The sequence below is a fragment of the Bubalus kerabau genome, chromosome 16 (assembly GCF_029407905.1).
Source record: "Bubalus kerabau isolate K-KA32 ecotype Philippines breed swamp buffalo chromosome 16, PCC_UOA_SB_1v2, whole genome shotgun sequence".
Classification (NCBI taxonomy): Eukaryota; Metazoa; Chordata; class Mammalia; order Artiodactyla; family Bovidae; genus Bubalus; species Bubalus kerabau.
In genome coordinates this window covers 16,565,494-16,587,244 of record NC_073639.1, presented here as the reverse complement: position 1 = coordinate 16,587,244, position 21,751 = coordinate 16,565,494, and the positions used below count along the sequence as shown (strand labels likewise).

General features: G+C 44.0%; 1 protein-coding gene across 1 annotated transcript in view; it reads right to left on the bottom strand.

Annotated features, from left to right (window-relative positions):
- ZNF827 (zinc finger protein 827) overlaps positions 1–21,751 on the bottom strand; it is a 135,473-nt gene that overhangs the window by 7,497 nt on the left and 106,225 nt on the right. Inside the window, exon 8 of the mRNA XM_055550805.1 lies at positions 4,181–4,284. Within this exon, the coding sequence (XP_055406780.1) occupies positions 4,181–4,284 (104 nt within the window). The remainder of the gene's footprint in view (positions 1–4,180; positions 4,285–21,751) is intronic.

Sequence of the window (21,751 nt, the reverse complement as noted above, 5' to 3'; positions counted from 1 at the left end):
TTCAGAAAGAGGATGGGAAAGCAGACAGAGCCGCAGGTACAGTGGTTCTGGGGCTACTCCTTAAACAGATCTGCCTTTCATGCCCGCACCCCCAACCCCGGACCTCAGAATCTTTCCTCTATTACTGTAAATCTTTTACAAAGTGAGACAACTAACAATTAGACAAAGTCCATTAAATTATGCACAGTCTGTAATTTTATCTCCGTCACAATCGGAAATCTCTTTTATCTCTTTTGTATAATCCCCATCAGCCACAGCACTGCCCAGGGTGGACTCAGTCATCTATTCACAGCCTTCAGGAAGATATTTTGTCCTCCCATCCCTCCAGCAGAAGGGGACAGCAGCTTTTAACTTATTGTTTTATTACGGATTCCTGGTGTTACCTCTGCCTAAGATGTTCGCAGCAAGTAAAAATGTTAGGTCTTGGCTCGTGAGCATTCTTCGGTTCTCAGGAAAGTCAGTCTAGAAATAGTGGCAACAACCAGGGCCAGGACACCATGCAGCTCTGTGTTTATTCTATTTCTCTGGGATGGTGGCAGCTGTGTGTCTCAGAGACCATCTGCCGGAGGCAAATGCCTAGTTAACTGCGCTATTCTCGAGTTCCCCACGATCCACGGTGCTACCATCTCTCCCCACTTTGCTTTCTCCCACACTGCTTGCTTCATTCTCCACGGGGCTGAAGCACAATCACCACTTACTGCTTGCACCCCTTCGGCCTGGAGCTCCAGACCTTAAATGATCCTCTCTTGCGATACACTCCCCTGCCCCGTGGTCTCACTCCAAAGGCGTCTGGGAGACGCCTTTTCATTCCATTGATAGAGGTATCTAGATACATGCCAATATATATTGTTGAGTGAAAGCCAGGGGGTTTCAGCATTTGCAAAGGGCTTTCTTGGATCTGGACTAGGCACATTAAACCTCATTAATTATGGTCTCCACTAATTGAGAATCTGAGATCATTCTCCAGGCTGACGTTTATCTTTGCATGATCTGTGGCGAGAAGTTTGCTAAGTAAAGAAAGAAGAGAAATAATATTTTAATGGTGACGTTTAAATTACCCAAGAGAAGGTGTCTAAGGATGCCGAGGCTCTTATTTATATACTAGCAACCAATGATCTTCTGCCTAGTCACTAAAGCAGGCTTTCTCCTTTCTGGCTTCCCCATTTCTGCTCAGTCACCATCAGTCCTTAATTCAACACACTTACAACAAAGCTAACCAGTCTTCAAACTAGTCGACTAGCTTGTTGCCTGCCTGTCCTATCCCCCTCTTTCCTTTCTCAAATCCAGGCCTTCATTAGACTCTTGAGGGTCCTTTGGACTGCAAGGAGAGCAAACCAGTCCATCCTAAAGGAAATCAACCCTGAATATTCATTGGAAGGACTGATGCTGAAGCCGAAGCGCCAATACTTTGACCACGTGATGTGAACAGCCCTTAAGACCCTGATGCTGGGAAAGATAGAGGGTAGAAGGGGGCAACAGAGGATGAGATGGTTGGATGGCTTCATTGACTCTATGGATATGAGTTTGAGCAAACTCAGGGTGATAGTGAAGGACAGGGAAGCCTGGCGTGCTACAGTCCATGGGACTGCAGAGCCGGACACAAGTGACCGACTGAACCAAAACAACAACAGGCCTTCATTAACAACGTTATCCTGGTACTAGAGCATCTCCACTGGGCAACTCCTTCTATTTTCTACAGGAATTCATGCTTCTTATACCCTAGAATCTTAAGATCTTTAACTGTAGCTTGAAAATTTCTTTGTTCCCAGCACTGCACTTATCGAAGTCCCAGAATAAACGTAGGTTTATCATATTCATCTGAGACCTCTGAGGTCTGACACATTTTGGGATTCACACTTCTTCTGATTTCTGGGTGATAATGTGGTACATAAGACATGATTTTATGTTACACTCCACTGGGCCTTCATCATCAAGCACATTGATATTTCTGCAACACAATGTATGAATTTCACCCTTGGCATAATACATAAAGGCTATAAATAGCTTTCCATTAGGTTTTGCCACCAAGCAACTTATTCAAAAAATTGTTCATTTCAGAACTGTGGGTAAGGGATTGGGGAGCTCAAGTAGGCAGCATACAATGGCCGTTTATCACTGTCCAGATGTCAAAGACACGTTTTCTTGAAAAGTCTCCATACTGCAAAATCCTTTGTTTAGATTGGTTTTCTCTACAATTAGTCCAAATTATCAAGGTCTTTTCTTACAAAGCACATCTTCAAAGAGATAAGACACATACCTCATATGAAGCAAAGCATATCATTCAAAGCAGATACTGAGAACTTTGTGGTCACCAGGCTGTCTTTACCATTTTTAATTTTCTTAATTTTAACTCCATTTCTACAGCATATTTTACAAGAGGCCCACTTTTAATGGTCTGTTTTGGCAAAATTTAAATATAGTTATTTTGCTTATCCTCTGCCTAAAGAAAGTCTCTTTCAAGAGCAGAGATGGGCTATCCCTCAGAATGTGGATTTGCATTTTTAAAACCCAAGTTTTGCTGATTCTTCCCCTCAAAATAAGAGTTAACTTTTTTAAAGTGTGAGAGTTTATCTAATTTGTAATAAAAGTCTGTCAAGCAAATCACAGGAAGCTCTCCACTCCCCCCTCAACACAGCACACACAGTTAAACATATTACTCTTTGAGGTCGAGCTGTAACTTGACTAATAAACCCTTCTTAAAATATAGCCAAGCCAAACGTTCAGCCAGCAATGCAGGGCTTGTATATACATCACAGGATGCTAGCTGTATGGGTCACAGCACTCTGACAGGCAATTCCTAGGCAGTTATTTTGACATTAGAAAGTCACAATCCATCAACTTAACAGCAGGGTGATAATTTGGGGACCGGGGAGATAGCTATTCAAAATGACACTGTGGGAAGTAAACAGTAGTTCAAATAGCCCCTGTTTGAGAATGAAGACATCAACTAAGCAGAATTTCTTTCCACCTCTAGAACCAGGTATTACGTAATATGTTTTTGTGTAAGCAGTTATTTATGGCGTTTGAATAGCCCTGAGAGGCTAACAAGCCTGCAGGTACCAGGACCCTTTGGAGATGAGGAGAAATAGATCTGCCACCACAAGACTAAAGAATGACAAAGAGTGGCTTCTTCCCCATGGTTTGTCACGAACCACTTCCAACAACCACAAGCCAGTGTCTCAGAAGATGCAACTCGGCTCTTTCTGAAACGAAAAACGCTCAGCTCTGCAGCCGTCTGCATCCATGACATGGGTTCCTTGCATGTGAGGGGGACCCTGGACTTTACTCTTGTGGGAATTCCCAGCCAACCACCCTGCTGTGAGCCCTTTCTGCAAACACACGGCCTTGTGTGTTTCTCCTGGACAAATGGATGGGTGCAGAGGCCACCGAGAGCTTCTGCAATTCTCTCAGTTTCTGGGAGCTGAAAGTTTCCTGGCTGTTGGTCTGGTGTTGGGATGGTGACGGGGAGTGGGTAGGGAGGGCGGGATCCAGGACAGGGGTTCTCAAACGTTCTCATTTCATGACAACCCTAAGAGGGCACACAGAAGCCCTGAGGGACTGCCAGCTTGTTGGTAAGAGGAGAGCAAGCACATCTTTCCTTCTGCTATGGAAGGGGGCAATGAAAAAGGAAATTGGGCACTGATGCTGAGGTGGCAAAAGGGAGAGGGAGACGGATCTATGCAGATCCTTTAAGAAGAGAGTAGATATCTGGGTGACAAGACCATCTTAACAAGCTGTGTTGCTGCCATGGAAACCAAAGCGGTCTTTGTGGTGGCCCACACTCCCCTGGGGTCATGACCTTCCCTGTCTGCGATTAGCAGTCTTGCCCTTGCCCTCGTCCATCTTCCTGGTTGCCTGCCTAAAATACTGACAACGTTGACAGCAGATTATTTCCAGGTTATACTTCGCTCTTTCAAAGGAATTCACTCTACGAATGAAGCATCAGCTGGTCAAGAACAATAAGCTCCTGCAGCAAAAAAGAATAGCCTTATTACCGTCTGCATTTTCTTTTAACAAACTTTTGTGGCTATTTAAATTGAGTTTCTCCCTCTTTTCAAAAACCAAGCTTCATATGAATACCTTGAACCTATGAGCTGAACATATCTGAAAATCCACGCATTTCAGAAAAGTAATTTTCAAGCAACCAATAGGAGAAGCAAAAGCGACAGTCTTTCCATACCTGGAGCTGATATTCTTCCGTGAAGCACAGATTCACTGGGCAGCAAGTCTTTTGAATTGGAGGTGAATGGTGATTGTCTAAAGGTATCTTCTGAAAAGAAAGGGCTGGGGGTGGGGGAGGAGGAGGGAAGTTAGGTAAATCAAAGTTATTTAAGATACCCAGGCCCCCAATATATATGCATGCACACAAACAAATGGGAAATAAAGTTTTTTTTTTTTAAATAGTGTTTAGAGAATACAAGATTGTGCTTAAAATGAAGAAAGATAAAATATATTACATCAGACAAGTGCCATCTGTATACTCTGCCTACTGGTTTTACACTTAAGGTGAACATATGAAACAGCATCTCTGAAACACTGTTAGACCCACAGTCAGGACAGCTGAGCGGTATGTTGTACTTCTGCACTATATGCTCTGTGAGTGTGCTGTGCCTCAGTGAGCACACACCTCCTGGGTCAGGTCAGAAAAGCCCGTTTGAGGTTCTTTCCAGGGCGGAGACAGAGCGGCCCCAGCTCACCCACATGCTGTCCCCTGGTCCCTGGGGGACCAATAGCCCGCCTCAGAAGGGCAGATGGCTGGAGTCAGGGCCCACCGCACTCACGGAAACGACTCGCTGGTCCCCACAGGGACTTGAGTGTGCATCCTACAACTCTTTTGGTGTGGAAGGAGTTACAGCCAGCTAATGGGGCTGCCGGGAAGGACCCCGAGGAGCGCTTTCATTTTCCGAGAAACTGAGGCTCTGACTTGAGTGATTCTAAACTCCCCTAGTGACTCAGCTAGAACTAGACACCAGACACCCCAGGCAGGGTTCTGCCCTCCTAACACCTCAGTCACGGCAAACACAAACACTCTGGCTTCTTTTAATCGGAGGATTTTAACCCAATCATATCATCCATCTTCCATGCCTCCAAAACAAACTGCATTGCAATCACGTGTGAGAATACTGGAATATACAACAGAGTGCAGCATGGAGAAAGGAAAGCCCTATTTATTTACAACAGAGAACATGTCACTGAAGGAACTGGGTGCACAGGGATGGAAGGTTCCTAGAGGAAAACAGTACAGCCCAGAGATAGGAGGAGCAGGAAGCCACCACCATCCTAAGGCTGGAGAGACAAAAGGAAGAGGTAAATGGAGCCCAAGGAGACTGGGTCACCTGGTGGAAGCCAGAGGCAAGGTGAGCCTGCCTAGCAGGAAGCTGGAACCACAGCTGCTGCAGGGGGCAGACAGGGAGGGCGGCAAATACCCAGGCTCTTTCTGAAACCCCGCCCCTCACCCCACCAAAGGCTCTGATTGGCTGAAAAGTCAGAGGCACACAGCCAGCAGGGATCAGGCTTCTGCAAAACCTTAGATCAGAGGAAGGAATGTATCTGGGGGCACACAAGCCTAGGACCCCCATGACTGATACTGCTTTTCTAAACATGCTCAACGGTCATGGGTAACTCATTAAACGTTAAGAAGGAAACATCAAAATAAAAATGGAAGACATACCTATCTTTTAAAAGTAAAACACAATTAACAATATAATTTCACAGGACTATTAGGCTAGACTTGATGCAACTTTGTGTGCCACGCTTTTTATTTACATCTTAAACACAAAACAGTTCAAATAGGCTTAGAAAGTGACCTGGCTACAGGCTAGTCAGTGATGGGGAGCGGGAAGACATGCTGCTTCATGCCAAACATCTCATAACCTGCAAGTGACCCTAAAACCCGAGGAAGGCAAAGCAGCGTGGGAGCTAAGAGTGTACACTCGAGAGCAAGCAGATCTAGGTCCAGATTTCAGGTCCTCCACTGATGGCTGGGTGACCTTGCACAAGTCACTTACGTTTTCTGAGCCTTCGTTTCTCTTCTATAAAGCGGAAAGAGAACAGATCTACACCTACTCACAAGGACTAAGCAAACTAGTCCACGAAATGTGTTTCTCACAGTGTCTGGCAAACAGTAAGTGCTCAATCAACATAAGCTGTTTGTATCTGTATCTCTGTCTAGACCCCAGGGGAGCATAAGTTAATTACCCTTTCCTTACGAATCAACAAAAAGTATAAAGTTTCCTGTATAAAATGCATGAAGAAAGGTTGCTCTGATAATGAAGGGTCAGTGGACTGCTGGGATGACTGGTTAATCATCAAAGAACTTCTAAGGAGGTGGAGCCCTTGGAGGACTGTTGGTCAGACCCAGAGTGTGGGAGTTCACGATTCCTGCCTCCTTAGCTCTGAAGCCTCTAGACAAGGTGACAATGACACCCTCACATCAGAGTGGACAGGTCACTTGGGAACATCACTTGGGAACAACCACCAGTTGGCCCAAGGGCACAGGGAAAGATCAGGCAATGTGCCCTCGGTTACACTGGAATGAGCCTGGCACTTGAGAGTTCAGGAGGCTCATGCAACTGTCTGGTCTGAGATGCGGACACTTCCTTAGGGGACACCAAGAATCCCAAGAGGGGCCCCTCAGGGTATCTAGGAATATCACCTTTTTTTTTTGCCCCAAAGAAAGGTATGCATTGCCTTCTTTCCCTCAGTGTTGCTGTAACCATTTGGTGAGTACCTGGGTGTGCCAGACACTGGAAAGAGAACATCAGCAAAACGGGCTACAGATGCAAACAGCAGAGGGGCTCGAAGACCTGTGTGGGCACTCCAAGTAGACTAGGCTGTGGAGGAGAGGGGCGTGGGGTCGCAGTAGGGGGTCTGGCTTGGCCTGGAAGGACAGAAACAGCTGCAGAAGCCACAGCTGAATGGAGAGTAGCACTGTCAGGGTTCCGGGGGCGAGGACAGGGCGGGGGACATGTCCCCTGCACAATGAGAGAACAAAGCCAATCTACGAAAGGGGATGAGGCTAGAGCCGCGGTGGGGTGGGCACACGGCAAGCAGGGATGACAGCTTCGTCAACCTGCCAGTGTGTTAAGGAAGGGCGCATGAAATGCGATTTCAGTTTCAGGACGCTCTGTCCGGCGAGTTGGAGAACACGAGTCAGGTGGCCAGAGGATCAGCCCACATGGGACATGGTGACTCTGGTGGCCGACACTGCAAGGTGGCCTCGACACAGGCAGGCTGAAAACCTGTTTAAGCAGCAGGTCAGGTAAAGGCCACAGCAACATTTCTGACCAACCCCAAAGGTCTGGGGGTGAACAGAGCAGAGGGTGCCACGCTACATGCTGGGAAGAGCATCTTAGGTTCTGCTAGCTCTGCATCTTCACGTGTCCTCTTCAGATTTCCAGCCAGGTGTGGAATGAAGCCCTATTACCACCCAGCTGCTCAGAAGAAATTGAGTCAACTGCTGAGGGAAACAGCCTTCCAAATAATTTTCTACCCTGGAGGCCAGCTTTATTCTGTATAGAAAAGATTTCTTCTGAGGGAGCGGAGAATTAGAAGGGAGTCAGGCTGGATACTGGAAAAGCACAAAAGGACTGGCAACGTGAGGGGCAAAGAATTGACGGAGAAACTTCGGCAAGTCAAGGCAGCTGAAGCCTGGTGTAAGATCTTATCTAGAAAGAGAAGATGCCTCGTTAACAGAGCATCAGTCTCAGTCCAGATCGCTCTGCAATGCTCGGCATTCAGATCCATGCACACTGGGAGTGCTGTGGTTCAGCATTGAGTTTGGAATCAGAAGGATCTGAGTCTGAATTCCATACTGGTCACTTAATGGTTAAGTGACTTTGCTAAGTCAACAATCTTTCTCTAGCCTCAGTTACTTTTTTTTTTTTTTCTGGCTCCGCCAAGAGGTTTGTGGGATCTTAGTTTTCCGATCTGAGATTGAATCCTCAGCAGTGAGAGCGCAGAGTCCAAAACACGGGACCACTAGTGTGAATTCCCTCACACTCGGTTTCACTATTGGAAAAGAGCTTTTAAAATATCATCTTTATAGGTGAGCTGTAAAGGGTTAAGTAGGAACTTCTCTGGTGGTTCAGATGGTAAAGAGTCTTCCTGCAATGCCAGAGATCTGAGTTCAACCCCTGGGTCAGGTAGATCCCTTGCAGAAGAGAATAGCAACCCACCCCAGTATTCTTGCCTGGAGAATTCCATGGACAGAGGAGCCTGGCAGGCTATAGTCCATGGGGTCACAAAGAATCTGACACGACTGAGTGACTAACACTTTTACTTTCTTTTTACTTTCAAAGGGTTAAGTAAGATTTTTCATGTCAAAGTTCTTAGTACATGCTCAATAAAATTGAGCCTAGTACATGCTCAATAAAAAATGGCAACTAACACCACATCACTTACTAAGTATTTGGCACTGCTCTAAAGTGCTTTGTGTGTATTAACTTCCCTGAATCCTCACAAGGACCCTATAGGGTTACGACCATTGTTATTACTATCATCTATATTTTACAGATGAAGAGACTCAGGTACAGAGAAGGTAAGTAGCTGCCCATGTGCATGAGCTGAGATGGGATCTGGACTTAGGCACATGGGCCTTGCATTCTGCATCCTTGCCCATTAAGCTGGGCTACACTACCTTTTGCTTGATCTCTTAACATCTACGGAACGCATGAACAATACAGAATCACGGCGGCTTCTCGGAACAAACAGGACAAAAGGACGAGACAGCAGAAGGAGGGGGTGTGGAGGGAGGATGGGAGCACCGTTTCAGTAGGCAGGATCCCAGGGAACCAAAGAAAGGCTTTTTCAATTGAGAAACAGAACACGAGAAAATGATTTTAACTTTTACTTCTCTCTAAAAGAGAAGACATGCCCCTTGTCTATAGGAAAGAAAACTTTCTTTTTCTAAAGAAACTTCTGCAAGCCAAGCCTGATCACTTTGTTAGGGAAGCACACTGATTGAACCGCCCACCCTGGCCAGGCACCATAGTAACCATTTGCATGAGATGTTTTATGACAGGAGGTCCTGATAAGGAATATGGAACTAATAAGCCACCACCAACCGGAAGAGTTTGGGAAAGGTCTAAAGGAGACACCGCGTGTCCGTTCACTTCCCAGAATCCCTCTTGCTAGCATCCATCTTGGCTGAGCGATGCCTGCGGCACCAGGAAAGAGTCTGAATTAGAATGATTGGTCAAAGACCACCCGGAAACTATCACCATAAAACCCGAGACTGTGAACCACGCAGCAGAGCTGTTCTCCTGGGTTCCCTTACCCTACTGCTCTCCAGCCGGGTGCCCTTTCCCAATAAAATCTCCTGCTTTGTCAGCACATGTGTCTCCTCGGACAATTCATTTCCGCGTGTTAGATAAAAGCCCAGTTTCGGGCCCTGGAAGGGGTCCTCGTTCCTACAACAACTTTGTAATCCTAAACATGCCTGGCTGCCTACACCCACTGCCTCTCAGGGCAAGCTCATCTTTGCCATTACGCCCAAACGAAGAGGCAAGCGTTAAGAAGGGCATCAGGTGTTCGGAAACCTCTGTCTCAGCTCGAGAAACGGCCACACTGACATCGGTATATTCATCTTGCAGTCTCCTAGACTGGCAACCATGTTTCAGGCAGAGGAGAAGGAAAGGAAAACTAAACTTGGGAGTGTGCCTTGTGTAACATGGGCTGGCTTAACGGGATTAGATCTACAACGGTGCTGGTCGTCTTTAACTCTGCCAGTGCTCTGAGGACAGAAGACACTGTACTTGTAGCTTAGCTCCAAGCACTGCCACTCTCAGAATGTGGAGATGGTGGTGCTTAAGTCCCTTTTCTCCTTCTGTGCCTCACAGGGTCTGCAAAGTGCAGAAGCCCATCTGCTCTCAGCAGATGCCCAGCTTTGCGGTGGACAAACTGGCCCCTCGCTCAGGCTGCAGGGTCTGTGGATGGTGGGAGAGGGTGGTGGGCAGAGAGGGGAGGCCCAGGAGGTTGCCTAACACAGAATGAACCGGGTCTGCACTTTTCAGGAAGGAAAGCAGACAATGAACTGCAGACTTTATAATGTACTCAACTCTGAGGCACGTGTGCACTGTTGTTCAACTGCTTAGATGGTCACTATTCTTCCAGAAAAAAAGGAGCTGGCTTGTGAATGCTGCACAGTTCTCCCTTCAACTCCGTTTAGTCATTTCACTGTGAAAGAGCCCCTCCAACAGAAAGAGTTTAGGAAGTGGAAGAAAGGCAAAAGGTATCCAGAAAATGATGTATTTCTGGTTCATATTTTTGGTAAAAAGTTGGTAGAGGAGCTAATGCCTTGTGGGGGAAGGAATCAGCACTTATTCTCAATGAACAACATCACCATCTACCACCTCATCTCCCTTTTGGGCTCACACAATAAGTCACTCCAAGACTAGCTACCTCGTATAGATACTGGATGAATACTGAGACACTGCACCTGGAAGCTGCTGGTATAGACTTACAACTGTCCAACTCCTCCGTGACTTTTCCTGGCTTATGTCACTTAGAAAAGACAAAACATTGTATCATGTGAACTCCTGGTTGCGCCATATGGGATCTAGTCCCCCGACCAGGAATCAAACCCTGGGCCCCCTGCACTGGGCATGCAGAGTCTTAGCCACTGGATTAAAAGAGTGCAACTAAAGATCATGCATGCTGCCTCGAAGATCCAGTGCAGCTAAATAAATAAATATTTTAATAATAATAATGTTTACAAAAAAGAAAAGAAAAAAAACGTTTGTCCTATTCAAGTTTCTTTTCTGGACAAAACTAAAAAGGACAATGAATGCATAATTTGATTTTTCTCCTGCAGAAAATCTAAGAGTTAAACATGAAAGGGCACTGGTGTTACTGTGACTGGACAATTCCAGGCATTCAATGGCATGGGCTGTGAGGTCAACAGCCCAGGGCTGCAAAAAGAAAAGATTTAAAGCAAATAATGAAAGAGTTCATAAAAGATTATAGCCCTAAATAGTGATACATTTTGCTAAGTGGCACAAATATTTCCACCTTTTACATATGAATGACAACAGGGAACTCAGCTTCATGCAAAAGAGAAGACCCAGCTACTTGCAAACCAGTCCCTGTGGGCCACCAGTGAAATCAACAAGTTACCGGGAATTCTCACTCCCATTATGATAGCAAAACAAAGCAGAAAGGAACAGGAAAAGAAGGTGGATACAGTAGGTAAGAGTGCGTTAAGGAAAAAAACTTCACACTTAGAAATGGCACTGTAATTTTAAAGGAGCAACAGAGAAGAAATAAATTTTTTCCTTCCAAAAGAAATAGTAATGACTTTAAGGATTGAGCCTGGGGATAGCAAATAGAAAACAAAGATTAAGCAAGAAAAAAAGACTGCTCTGTAATGAATTTGTCCTCAGAATCTATAAGGATCTACTTATTTCAGGATTGTTTTATAGAATAGAAATCTACTTATTTCTATTAAATGTAAGAGTTTTGGGCAAGTCATCCTGAAGGGATAGTCTGCCTTCAATCCACACATAGACAAAATTTTCTTCAATCAGTATAAATAGATGATGTATTTTCAAGTGGAAAAGTGAAAATGTTAGGTGCTTAGTTGTGTTTGACTCTGGGACCCCACAGACTGCAGCCCACCAGGCTCCTCTGTCCATGAGATTTCCTAGGCAAGAATACTAGAGTGGGTAGCCATTTCCTTCTCCAGGGGATCTTCCTGACCCAGGGATCAAACCCAGGTCTCCTGAATTGCAAGCAGATTCTTCACTGCCTGAGGTACCAGGGAAGCCAAGCAACTATTTTCTGGTAAAAGTACTTAATGATCTCTTCAGCTATGTGTCACGTAACGTAACAGGGCTTCTGGATTTTTTCCCCAAGAGCTGGGTAAAATATGTCCAAAAGAATGTTAGTTAATTTTTATTTTGCTGTATTTTAAGGAAATTTTAAGACCAGATGATCTGACTTATATATTTTGAAGAAGTTATATACTGTGAAAGGAGAGCCAGAAGCCCCCTTCTTGGGTGGAAAAGTTCTGTGGGAGGCAAAGCTCTCTCTGCAGCCACAAACTGCCTCCCAGGACACACCTGCCCCGGGGCCACCTCACCAGATGGCCCTAAGCCCCTCCTGGTAAGAGCGCTGCCTCAATCTCCACTCAGCCCCAGCTCGCAAGTCAGACACTGAACTACTAGTTTTCTGCATTGATATATCAGGTTAATTTTTTTTAAGAACTGGAATTCCATTTATTTGTCAACAACCATTGTACTGGTATTTTAAAGATAATCAAATTAATGAATTATTTAATTAATTAGACCTTGAATTACTGGATTACTTAGACCTTGAGACATATATTCCCCAGAGTGACTCGCTACATTTATATTTTGAAATGAGCAGGTGGCACTAGTCAAGGAAACAATCCTCTATGCCTCTGAAAGCCTCAAGCAGAGACAGGCTGACGGGCTAAATTCTTCCTAGAATAAATCTTACTCTAGTTCCAGGACTTTCTGACCATGTGAAATATGAATGTTGCAGACTGAAATGGATCCCAGCAACTTCTATACAGAATCTCCACCGATAGGTCATGAAACCAAAGGAAATGAGAACAAACCGGAAACATTTTCTCTCAATAAAACTGAGACCTTACCAACAAATAATATGCCACAGTCATTGACACAGAACACAAAGCATCATAGTTTCTTTTTTTAAAAAAAGCTTTCAAACATATCAAAAAAGAAAGAATTATTTGAAGATAAGGGGAAGTATCTCAATTAGTTGTAACTATCTTCTCAACATTTCCTCAAATACTTTAAGGTCAGAAGAAACTCTCTGAGCAGCTGGACTAGCTTGCATGAAACTATGATCACAACTACAAAAACACTGCCACACTTTATTTTTACGTACGCCATTTAAAAAATGATCAAATGACATTATTTCATTTCCAACTTAATTTTCATGATTAATGCAATTTTCTTTAGGGAGTGCTTATTTTTTTCTCAAATGGTACTGTCCTTGGGTATTTGCTAATAATTTATAATAACAGATGCTTGTTATTTCTTGTGCATAGGTTTATGTAACTCTATGTTTTGTAACTTATTTATAAAATGATGGTATTTGAAATATATAAACTGCTTAGTTCTACCAATTTTTGTAAGATGATTTTGAGCAACGTTGGTAAGGCCCTTTTGCTGCAGCATGGTGATCTATATGTCACTTCAGAAGCTATGTGGTCATCCTCACTGCTCCCTTGGATCTTCATTTCGTTTTGGATGAGATTGCGTAGCTGCTTCTTCTGAAATGGGCCCAGATATCAACGTTTCAGATAGAAAAGTCACTGCCAGTTTCCCTGTTATAACCTCTTTGAGGTCAGTTAAAAAGGTAATGTAAAATGAAGGAACACAAGGTTTTAATGGCATTCATGTACACGGTCCCTCCTGAGGACCCTTACTCTTAAGTTATTTTATTTATTTACTTATTTGAGTAAAAGAACCCTGGGCGGCAGGTCAGGGGACGTGGGTGGAGCAGAGTGCTTGAGATGAGAAACAACCGTGAGTCTCTGACCTGAGGATAACCCGAACATCTGAAACAGCACACTCCCTATTCAAGCTGAAAAGGGATGCATCAGAGAAGCCCTCTTATGACCCCCATGGGCTAGGCCTAGAAAGCTGGTCATTCATCATGTTGGGTGCACACATTTTCAAAGAAAGAAGGACTGCAGTGAGTAAAACTTGAAGGAATCACATTTATCTACAGATTGAAACTTGGCACTGCAGACTCAGTGGGTATCTAAAGGGGCTTGTGGGCAGATGGAGAGCCAAAGTCACTCCATCACTTGCCGACCCATACAGACCCCCAATTTTAATTTTTGGAGGTGATAAGAAAGCCAAGATGTGGTTCCTCTTCCTCCTCATTGACATGGCTGTATACTTGGCTGGTGCCAATCAAATTGAACCTTCTTAGCAATTATAAACCAATCAAACATGTTGTTAGTTTATAAGGTGTGCAATGGTATTGCAGAAAATGCCCTTAGTTTTTAGAGATAGATATCTCAAAGAATGTGAGAGTGAATGTCATGCCTGGATGTGATCTAAAATATAAGGAGAAAAAACTGGTGAAATAAGTGTAACAAATATTTATTCAACCTGGGTGGTGGGGATATGGTGGTTTATTGTATTATTTCTTTTGCTTTGTTTTAAAATTTTTCATAATAAAAAAAAATCAATATCAACAATCAAACAAAAAGTTCAACCCAGACCAACTACCAGACAGAAAAACATGACAATGAATGAAAAGTTGAAAAAAAGAAACAAATAAAAATGCCTCCTCATGAACAAAATGTTTGATATCACCAGAAATCAATAAATGAAAAGGTCTTAACTATGAGATATAATTTTTAACCTTCCAGTTGGTAAAAAAAAATTTTTTTAATGATAAATCAAAGACCTTTAAAATATTCTCTCTCTCTCATTAGCTTCTAGTTAAATTGTTAATTCAAACTTTTTGAAAATCAATTAGACAATTCATAGAAAAGCCTGAAAACTGTGCATGTTTCTTGAGTCAATTAATCCTGGCATTGTTTATATTAGCAACAACTTGGGAAAACAAAACCAAGCCCTTAATACTCAATAATTAAGGAGACATATTAAATAAATTAGGGCACATGCAAATATTAAAAAGAATAATATTGGGTTATGTCTACTGATATGAAAAGAAGTTCTAAATACATTACTAGGTAAAAGAGAAGATTATAAAACAGTACATATGGTAGGATCCAGTTTTGATAGGAAAGTATACATCTATGAATAGATAAAAATTCAGCCAGGATACACACCACCAACCTAGCAGTCAGTGGCTGCCTCTGGGTAGCAGGATTGATTATAAGTGGTTATTATTTCTTCTTTATGGCCTCCTACAGTCTCTGAAAATAAAAGTTATTTTTTAAAACTTAAAAAATGATTAAGTTTTACAGTTTGGAATTCTTTCTTTTTAAAGATACTCTTAGTCTTTTAAAGAATAAGCCAAGGATGATCTAACTGAAGCAGTTGTAAAAGACGTGGGCAAGGGAAATTGTTATCTAAAATCTGATTCCGTTAATATCAGTTGACTTCAGCTGCAGAAGGCTGAATGTCATGGAAGAAAAAGACTGTTTAAAATATTGTAGAAGAAAAGTAGGGTATTTTACGAAGACTACATTTTGGTAACGTTGTTAAATTTTCTTCTCTGAAAAGTACTTCTAGTTAAGTGTATCCTAGAGGCAGGCTTCTACCCTGTATAACCTAACACCAAGTTTTCAAGGAACAATGCCTGTTGCTGCAACTCGAGCATTCATCCACCGCCGAGCCAGGAAACTTCTCAGGACAAGAAGCACAATGCCAGGCCTTGTCGACGGTGGTGGAGACAGGGAGGCCAGACCCGGGGGAGCCGGAGCCAGGCACAACCACGGAAGTGGACCTGCATGTCCAGATCTGTGAAATGTCAGCTCATGGAAGGAGCCGGCTCTCCCGCAGGAAGCCGACTTGGTACGTGAATGAGGACAATGGGCTTCTGCCGAGGTGAGCAGAGCACAGATAAACTCAGTCTTCCCTGCAGTGACGCAAGAGCCTTGTCCCATTTCACTGTAATGCCCGTGAAATGTGGACGGGCCCCGGGCTGCTGTGCTGTCCACCAGGGCTTGCCCCCTCCACAGAGGTCAACCCCGGACTGCTGGAGATATTTCTAGTAACAGCTATGGAGAGACCATTGAGGGAAAACCCCAGATTAGAAGAGCAGGAGGGAAGGTGGTGCCTGAGCCGCACGGCACATGTCCCCTGCGTATGATCTGTCAAAGAAGGATGTCTGCTTACAGAGATGTAGATTTACATCTCATTCCTGACTGCTCTGGGCTCCACACACAGAACACTGTTGCAAGCCAGTAGAAATAAAGATGAGAGAGACCACAGAAATGGAAGAAAAGAAAGGCACAGCCCTCTTCAGATCCTTGAAAGGAAGACTGAAACCTGCCTCTCCATACTGACACTACTTTAGCAGTCCTGGGAGCAGTGTCTCAACTATAAGGGCTTGATGGAGAGGTCACAGATGGGAGGAAGAATGGCAGAGCGTGGTACCTACAGGACAACGGCGCATAGGAACAGAGAAAAGGACTGAGGAAGGTTTGGCACAGGAAGAAGGGAAAAAAATCTCAAAGGGCAGCAAGGCACAAAGTAGTCTGCAACTCTATGTATTCAAAACAAAGAACCCATTGTTTAAGGATGAATTTTAACTTCTTTGGAAAAATGAAAACTCAAAGAAAAGTTGAAAAAGATGGACTGCCAATGGAAAACACTGCAGTCAACATTTATGTCAGGGCAGCTACAGACAGTGGTGCAGGCTGTGCACTGAACAGAGAGAGGTCCCTTATCTGGGCGTGAAAGTGAAAGGCGCTCAGTCGTGTCTGACTCTTTGCAAGCCCATGGACTATAGAGCCCACGGAATTCTCCAGGCCACAGTACTGGAGTGCGTAGCCTTTCCCTTCTCCAGGGGATCTTCCTAACCCAGGGATCAAACCCAGGTCTCCCACATTGCAGGCGGATTCTTTACCAGCTGAGCCATAAGGGAAGCCCTACCTGGGGGTGGATCAGTATTCAACATCACAGACATCATAGATTTGCATATTTATTAAGACAGTATTCCAGTAGATGGCAGTGTCTTGACAAAGGGTGTTTTAAAAAATTTGCAATGGCCCACCAACAGCCTTGACTTGACCAAAAAAGCACTAAAAGTCTTAACTAGAGGGACTCCATGAAATTAGCAGCAATTTTCATTTTTCAGAAACAAAGTTCTATGCCTTTAAAGTCAGAAAATATAAAGGGTCAAGCAACTATAGGCAGAGCTACTCAAATATCAATTTCATTTGCTCTGCTTCCTGTTTATTTTCTTAATTGCTTCCACGTAATCCAGTGTTCTTTATTTGTAATCTTTTCCTTTCTAAGGTAATGGAACATTGTTCTCTTAACGCCTCTTAAAAAACGAAAAGGGGAAATTGCACAAATTGAAGCACTGCATCACACTCTAACAAATTTGTGCAATTTCTATTACTGACTCATAAATATTTAAGGACAAGCATCCAAACCACCACCCAGGCAAATTCTATACTGGACACTTTCAAGTACACATGTCTTTTAGTAAACACTGTGAAGAGCCTTTATCTAAATCACAGAAAAATAGCCCGCATTTCAAATTCTGGAAATTGGGCAAATTAAATATTGGTTGGCACAGCATGATCTGACTCTACCTTTCTGATTTTCCCACTTCGGCTTTTCATCTAGTAATGGAGGGGGAAAAAAAACAAAACAAACTATTCAGGTAAATACTTCCTGGCTCCTGGAGCAGAGCAAGCCAGGTGTGAGAAGCTTTCCTCATAGGCCTGCAATCTGATATCCCCATGGACACTGAATTATTAACGGAGAAGAGAGAACAAATAACCAAGAGAAGGTTCTTGGCAGCCATTGTTTGAAGTTCATGGTGTTACACAACATCAAGCATGTCCAATTCACCTGCCAGGAGCTATCTGATTCTTACTCTAGGGTTCCATTTTCCTACTTCGATCTTATCCAGCATCTGGCTGGGTGATGGTCCATGTCAGAAGATGTAGATCTTCTTTTTATTCCATTAAACTTTGGGATCTGGTTATGATATCACGCCTCATATATTTTCATCTACAAATGATCGTATTAGCTGGTTATCTGCTCCCGGCAGAACCTAGGGTTGTGCCGGGAAAGGAAATCTAAAAATCAAGATTGTATTAGTCTCTTAAGCCTCCAGTCTTTCTGTTCTCCTGGGTCCGCGTGGACCCATCTCGTTTGTCAGGCAGAATGGCATTAAGAATGCCACGCGCTATCTCAAAGGGGACGCAGAGACTTCTTTACACTTAGATTGAATTTTCTCCACTCTAAGGTTAAACAGGCAGAAGAACTGCTGTTTTAGCACTTACAGTGAAGCTCCAACTGAAGGACTGATTCAACGGAGGTGCCCCCAGGAGGGCACAGACATGGGTGGAAAAAGGGTAAGGTCAAGGCATGGGTGAGCAGGACCACACAATCCAAAATCCCAGCTGCTAAGCAGATTGATTTCACTGCCTGGCCACATGGGGTGCCCTGCTGGACTGTCTTCTTCTTTGCTTTTGGGAAGATGATCCTAATTTAAGTGGCTGAGTCTAAGTTATTAGAATGATTTTTTAAAAAGACATTTTCAATCTAGTTCTTTAAATGTTGTCTAGGATTTGCTTCAAAATAATCTAGGGGAAGGAAGAACAAAACGAAGGGATGGATGAGACAACATTCGTGAACTAACATGAACCGCTAACTGTTTAAACTCTATCCTGGGGACATTCTCTGCTTTTGCCTATATTTGAAATTTTCCATTGTAAGAGGTTTTGAACAATGAGACTGAGAGTCAGTGATCCAGAAACCTGACAGTTACTGGTTTCAACCCTTGGCTTTACCTAAAACCTCTTTTATGAAACAGCTAACAAGGCATGTTGTCTAACATCACTTTTCTCTTTCCATGTCTCCCATCTTGTAATCGAGATATCGACAAAGAGAATTGCCAATGGACAGCTGTGATGAGGGGGGACTGGATGAGGAGAGGGGTGCAGTCATCAGCCTTTATGGGATGGGCTTCCTGTAGCCTGGGTAAACCAGCACACATCAGAATGCCAAGCTATGGAGTGTCTCACCCTGGGCTGCTACACTTTTCCTCTGTTCTTGTGGTTGCAATTGCAGTGAAGATTAATAATGATCATCAACTGTGGTGGAAGTTGTGGGTTGATAAAGGACAGGGAGAGAACTGTAGAGAATCAGTTTCTTTCTTCAGCACTGCACATCTCTTTTCCCCTCTGGTTCCCCCGGATCTCCAGACCTCAAGAGCAGACCCCAACGTGTAGAGGGGCTCAGGCAACCACTGGCATTTGGAAGTGCCTGATCCCAATACTGCACTAAGGCCAGCATCCAGGGCTGCCCTTCATAAGTAAAGCATCTCAAATGTGTCCAGGAACCCTTAAACTTGGACAACTCCGAACTCTGACTTCAATCATTAGTGATCCTTCTGGACGGTCAGCTTCTTCTAGGAAATCAAACATGGGAAATCAGGTAACTAACCAAATGTTCCACTTAGTACTTACAAAAATCAGGAGATATGGAAATTTGGAGGCTTGATGCAAATCGTTTTGGAAAGTATCACAAATCATACCTTAAAACATAACCCCCATTAGTTGATCTTGTGCAAACTTCTTATAAAAAACATAGTTCTTTCTAAAACAGGAACCAAAAAAGAAGATATAGAACTAGTATTTTTTCCTTATTTCTGCTATCAGTAACTCAGGTTATAGAGGATTTCTTGGCACAAGGCAGCTTGATTCTATTCCACCTTAAGTAATGAGGTGAGAAAGGAAAAAAAAAAGAGATCTCTTTGACGAGAGGCTAATTGGGCAAGTTGCCCACTCAAAGGAAAAATAAAAACACACCAAGGATTTTGTCCAAGAACAACAAACCGAGAAACCCGTAACATTGATTTCTGAATGCTACATCATGGGGTGGGGTGGGGGGCCCATAGGAAACATCTCTTCCTTTGCTTTGGGCAAAAGATCTGATTTGGATTTCTTCTTACTCATAATCTCCCAGCAACAGGAGAATTTAAGGATTGCTTCATATTTGCCAAATGGCTTTTAAAAAAAAATGTCTTTTCTATCCTATAATTATGCTCCAGCTCCAGCCAAGGGAACTGAGGCTATGAGGCATATTTCACTTGTTTGGGGCGAGTTCAAACCTCCTCTTACCTCTTCCCAGGGAACATCTGAAGAGCATGCCGTAACAAGATCTCTCAGCATACCTTTCCTTTACATAAGTATCATCATGTAGTCTTAAAGAGCCAGCAGGAAACCTCCAAGGAGACGCTGCTGGGGTCCTGCCCAGGTCACCTTTAATGCACTGGTGCACCCACCCCCACGGTGCTGGGCGTGTTGGCTGCTCACAGCGAGAACCACCCTCATGGTTGGAGAGGTGGGCCACACATTCCCTGCTGAATTAGTAGATAATAAGGGGTACCAAGAGCTGGCTCCTTTACCTCGAGGCAGGATTTACTCTGTGGTGCAATCCGTGTCTCAGAACTCTCCGTGGAAGGGAACTGGAGCTAGAACCCAGCTCACACCCCGTTCTCGCTCAGCTCCCCTTCTCTCTCCCAACCCACTGCATCCCGGCAGGTCGCCCTGAGCACACCCATATGAGAATCCTGTCTCAGGCTCTGTGTCTAGGGAACCTGACCTGTGGCACTTCAGGAAGCCTATGGAAGCAAATTAAACTTGACTCCTATTATCTTTAATCTGCTGTCTTTCGATGTCTACCAATCCGGCCAATTTCATGTGTTTAGACAAATGAACATAGCATAGATACTTTAAAAATAGCCTTAAGATTACATTTTATGCTTTTGAACTGTGGCATTGGAGAAGACTCTTGAGAGTCCCTTGCACTGCAAGGAGATCAAACCAGTCAATCCTAAGGGAAATCAACCCTGAATATTCATTGGAAGGACTGATGCTGAAGCTCCCATACTTTGGCCACTTGATGTGAACAGCAGACGCATTGGAAAAGACCCTGATGATGGGAAAGATTGAAGGTAAAAGGAGAAGAGAGTGGCAGAGGATGAGATGGTTGGATAGCACCACTGATTCAATGGACATGAACTTGGGCTAACTCCAGGAGATAGGGAAGGGACAGGGAGGCCTGGGATGCTGCAGTCCATGGGGTTACAATGAGTTGGACACGTTTAGTGACTGAACAACAAGATTACATGGTGAGGGCAGTCTGGAATGTCCAGCAATTTGCACCTCCTATTTGGGCATCCAGCTGAACAAGACAAAATCACTTCTCTACCCTCCCAGACCAATTTCCCAACACAACGCACAGGCCAGATCAGGTTGCAAGACTAGTTTCCCATCTGTATACTCACACACGGATCAAGGCCGAGACCACACCTGGGTTCTGCTAGAGGCAGATTCTGTCCCTAACAGCATACAAACCCTGTTTGTATACTGTATACCCTGCTCTCTTTTAATCACTGCTTAATATGTGCCAGTCCCACATTTCAATTCACAGGATTAAAAAGAAGAAACAGCTCAGGTGAAGTTTCAAAGGAGCACTGTTCCTGTGTACTCTGAGCATCCTGTGTGATGCTCAGAGCTTGATTCCTGTCACATCTTCTGCCCCAAGAATTAAAACCCCGAAATCCATCAACAGTTCGCACAAGGAAGAATCTAAGTTTTTTCAGGAAATAAAGTTCCTTGACTTAAAGCCTTCCAAGGGGGAGAAACATCCTTCCCTGGTGGTCCAGTGGTTAGGACTCTGCTGCCAATGCAGGGGGGGACAGGTTCCATCTCTGGTTGGAGAACTAAGATCCCACATGCAGCATGGCATGTCCAAGAGATAAATAAAATACATTTTTAAAAAAGCCTTCCAAGGGGGAGACTGTTTTTCCCCAGAGTTCCCTTCCCAGTGATGGTGTCTGTGCTTGTTGGCACTTGCCTGCCAGCTCAGATCTGGGTGGTTATAAGGCTCGGAACGGGTGGCAGACGGGCAGGCAGCCCCCTGGCTAACCTTCTCTGAAAACTCCTCTGGCAAATGGGGATGCTTCCTTACCTACAGTTGTTAGTGATGTCAGTTTTCCTGCACGTTTTGAAAGCACTGTCTTTCTTCTACATTTTTGCTCTCCTAACAATGCCGTGAGTTAAAAAGGTGGGATGTCCCTGGCGACA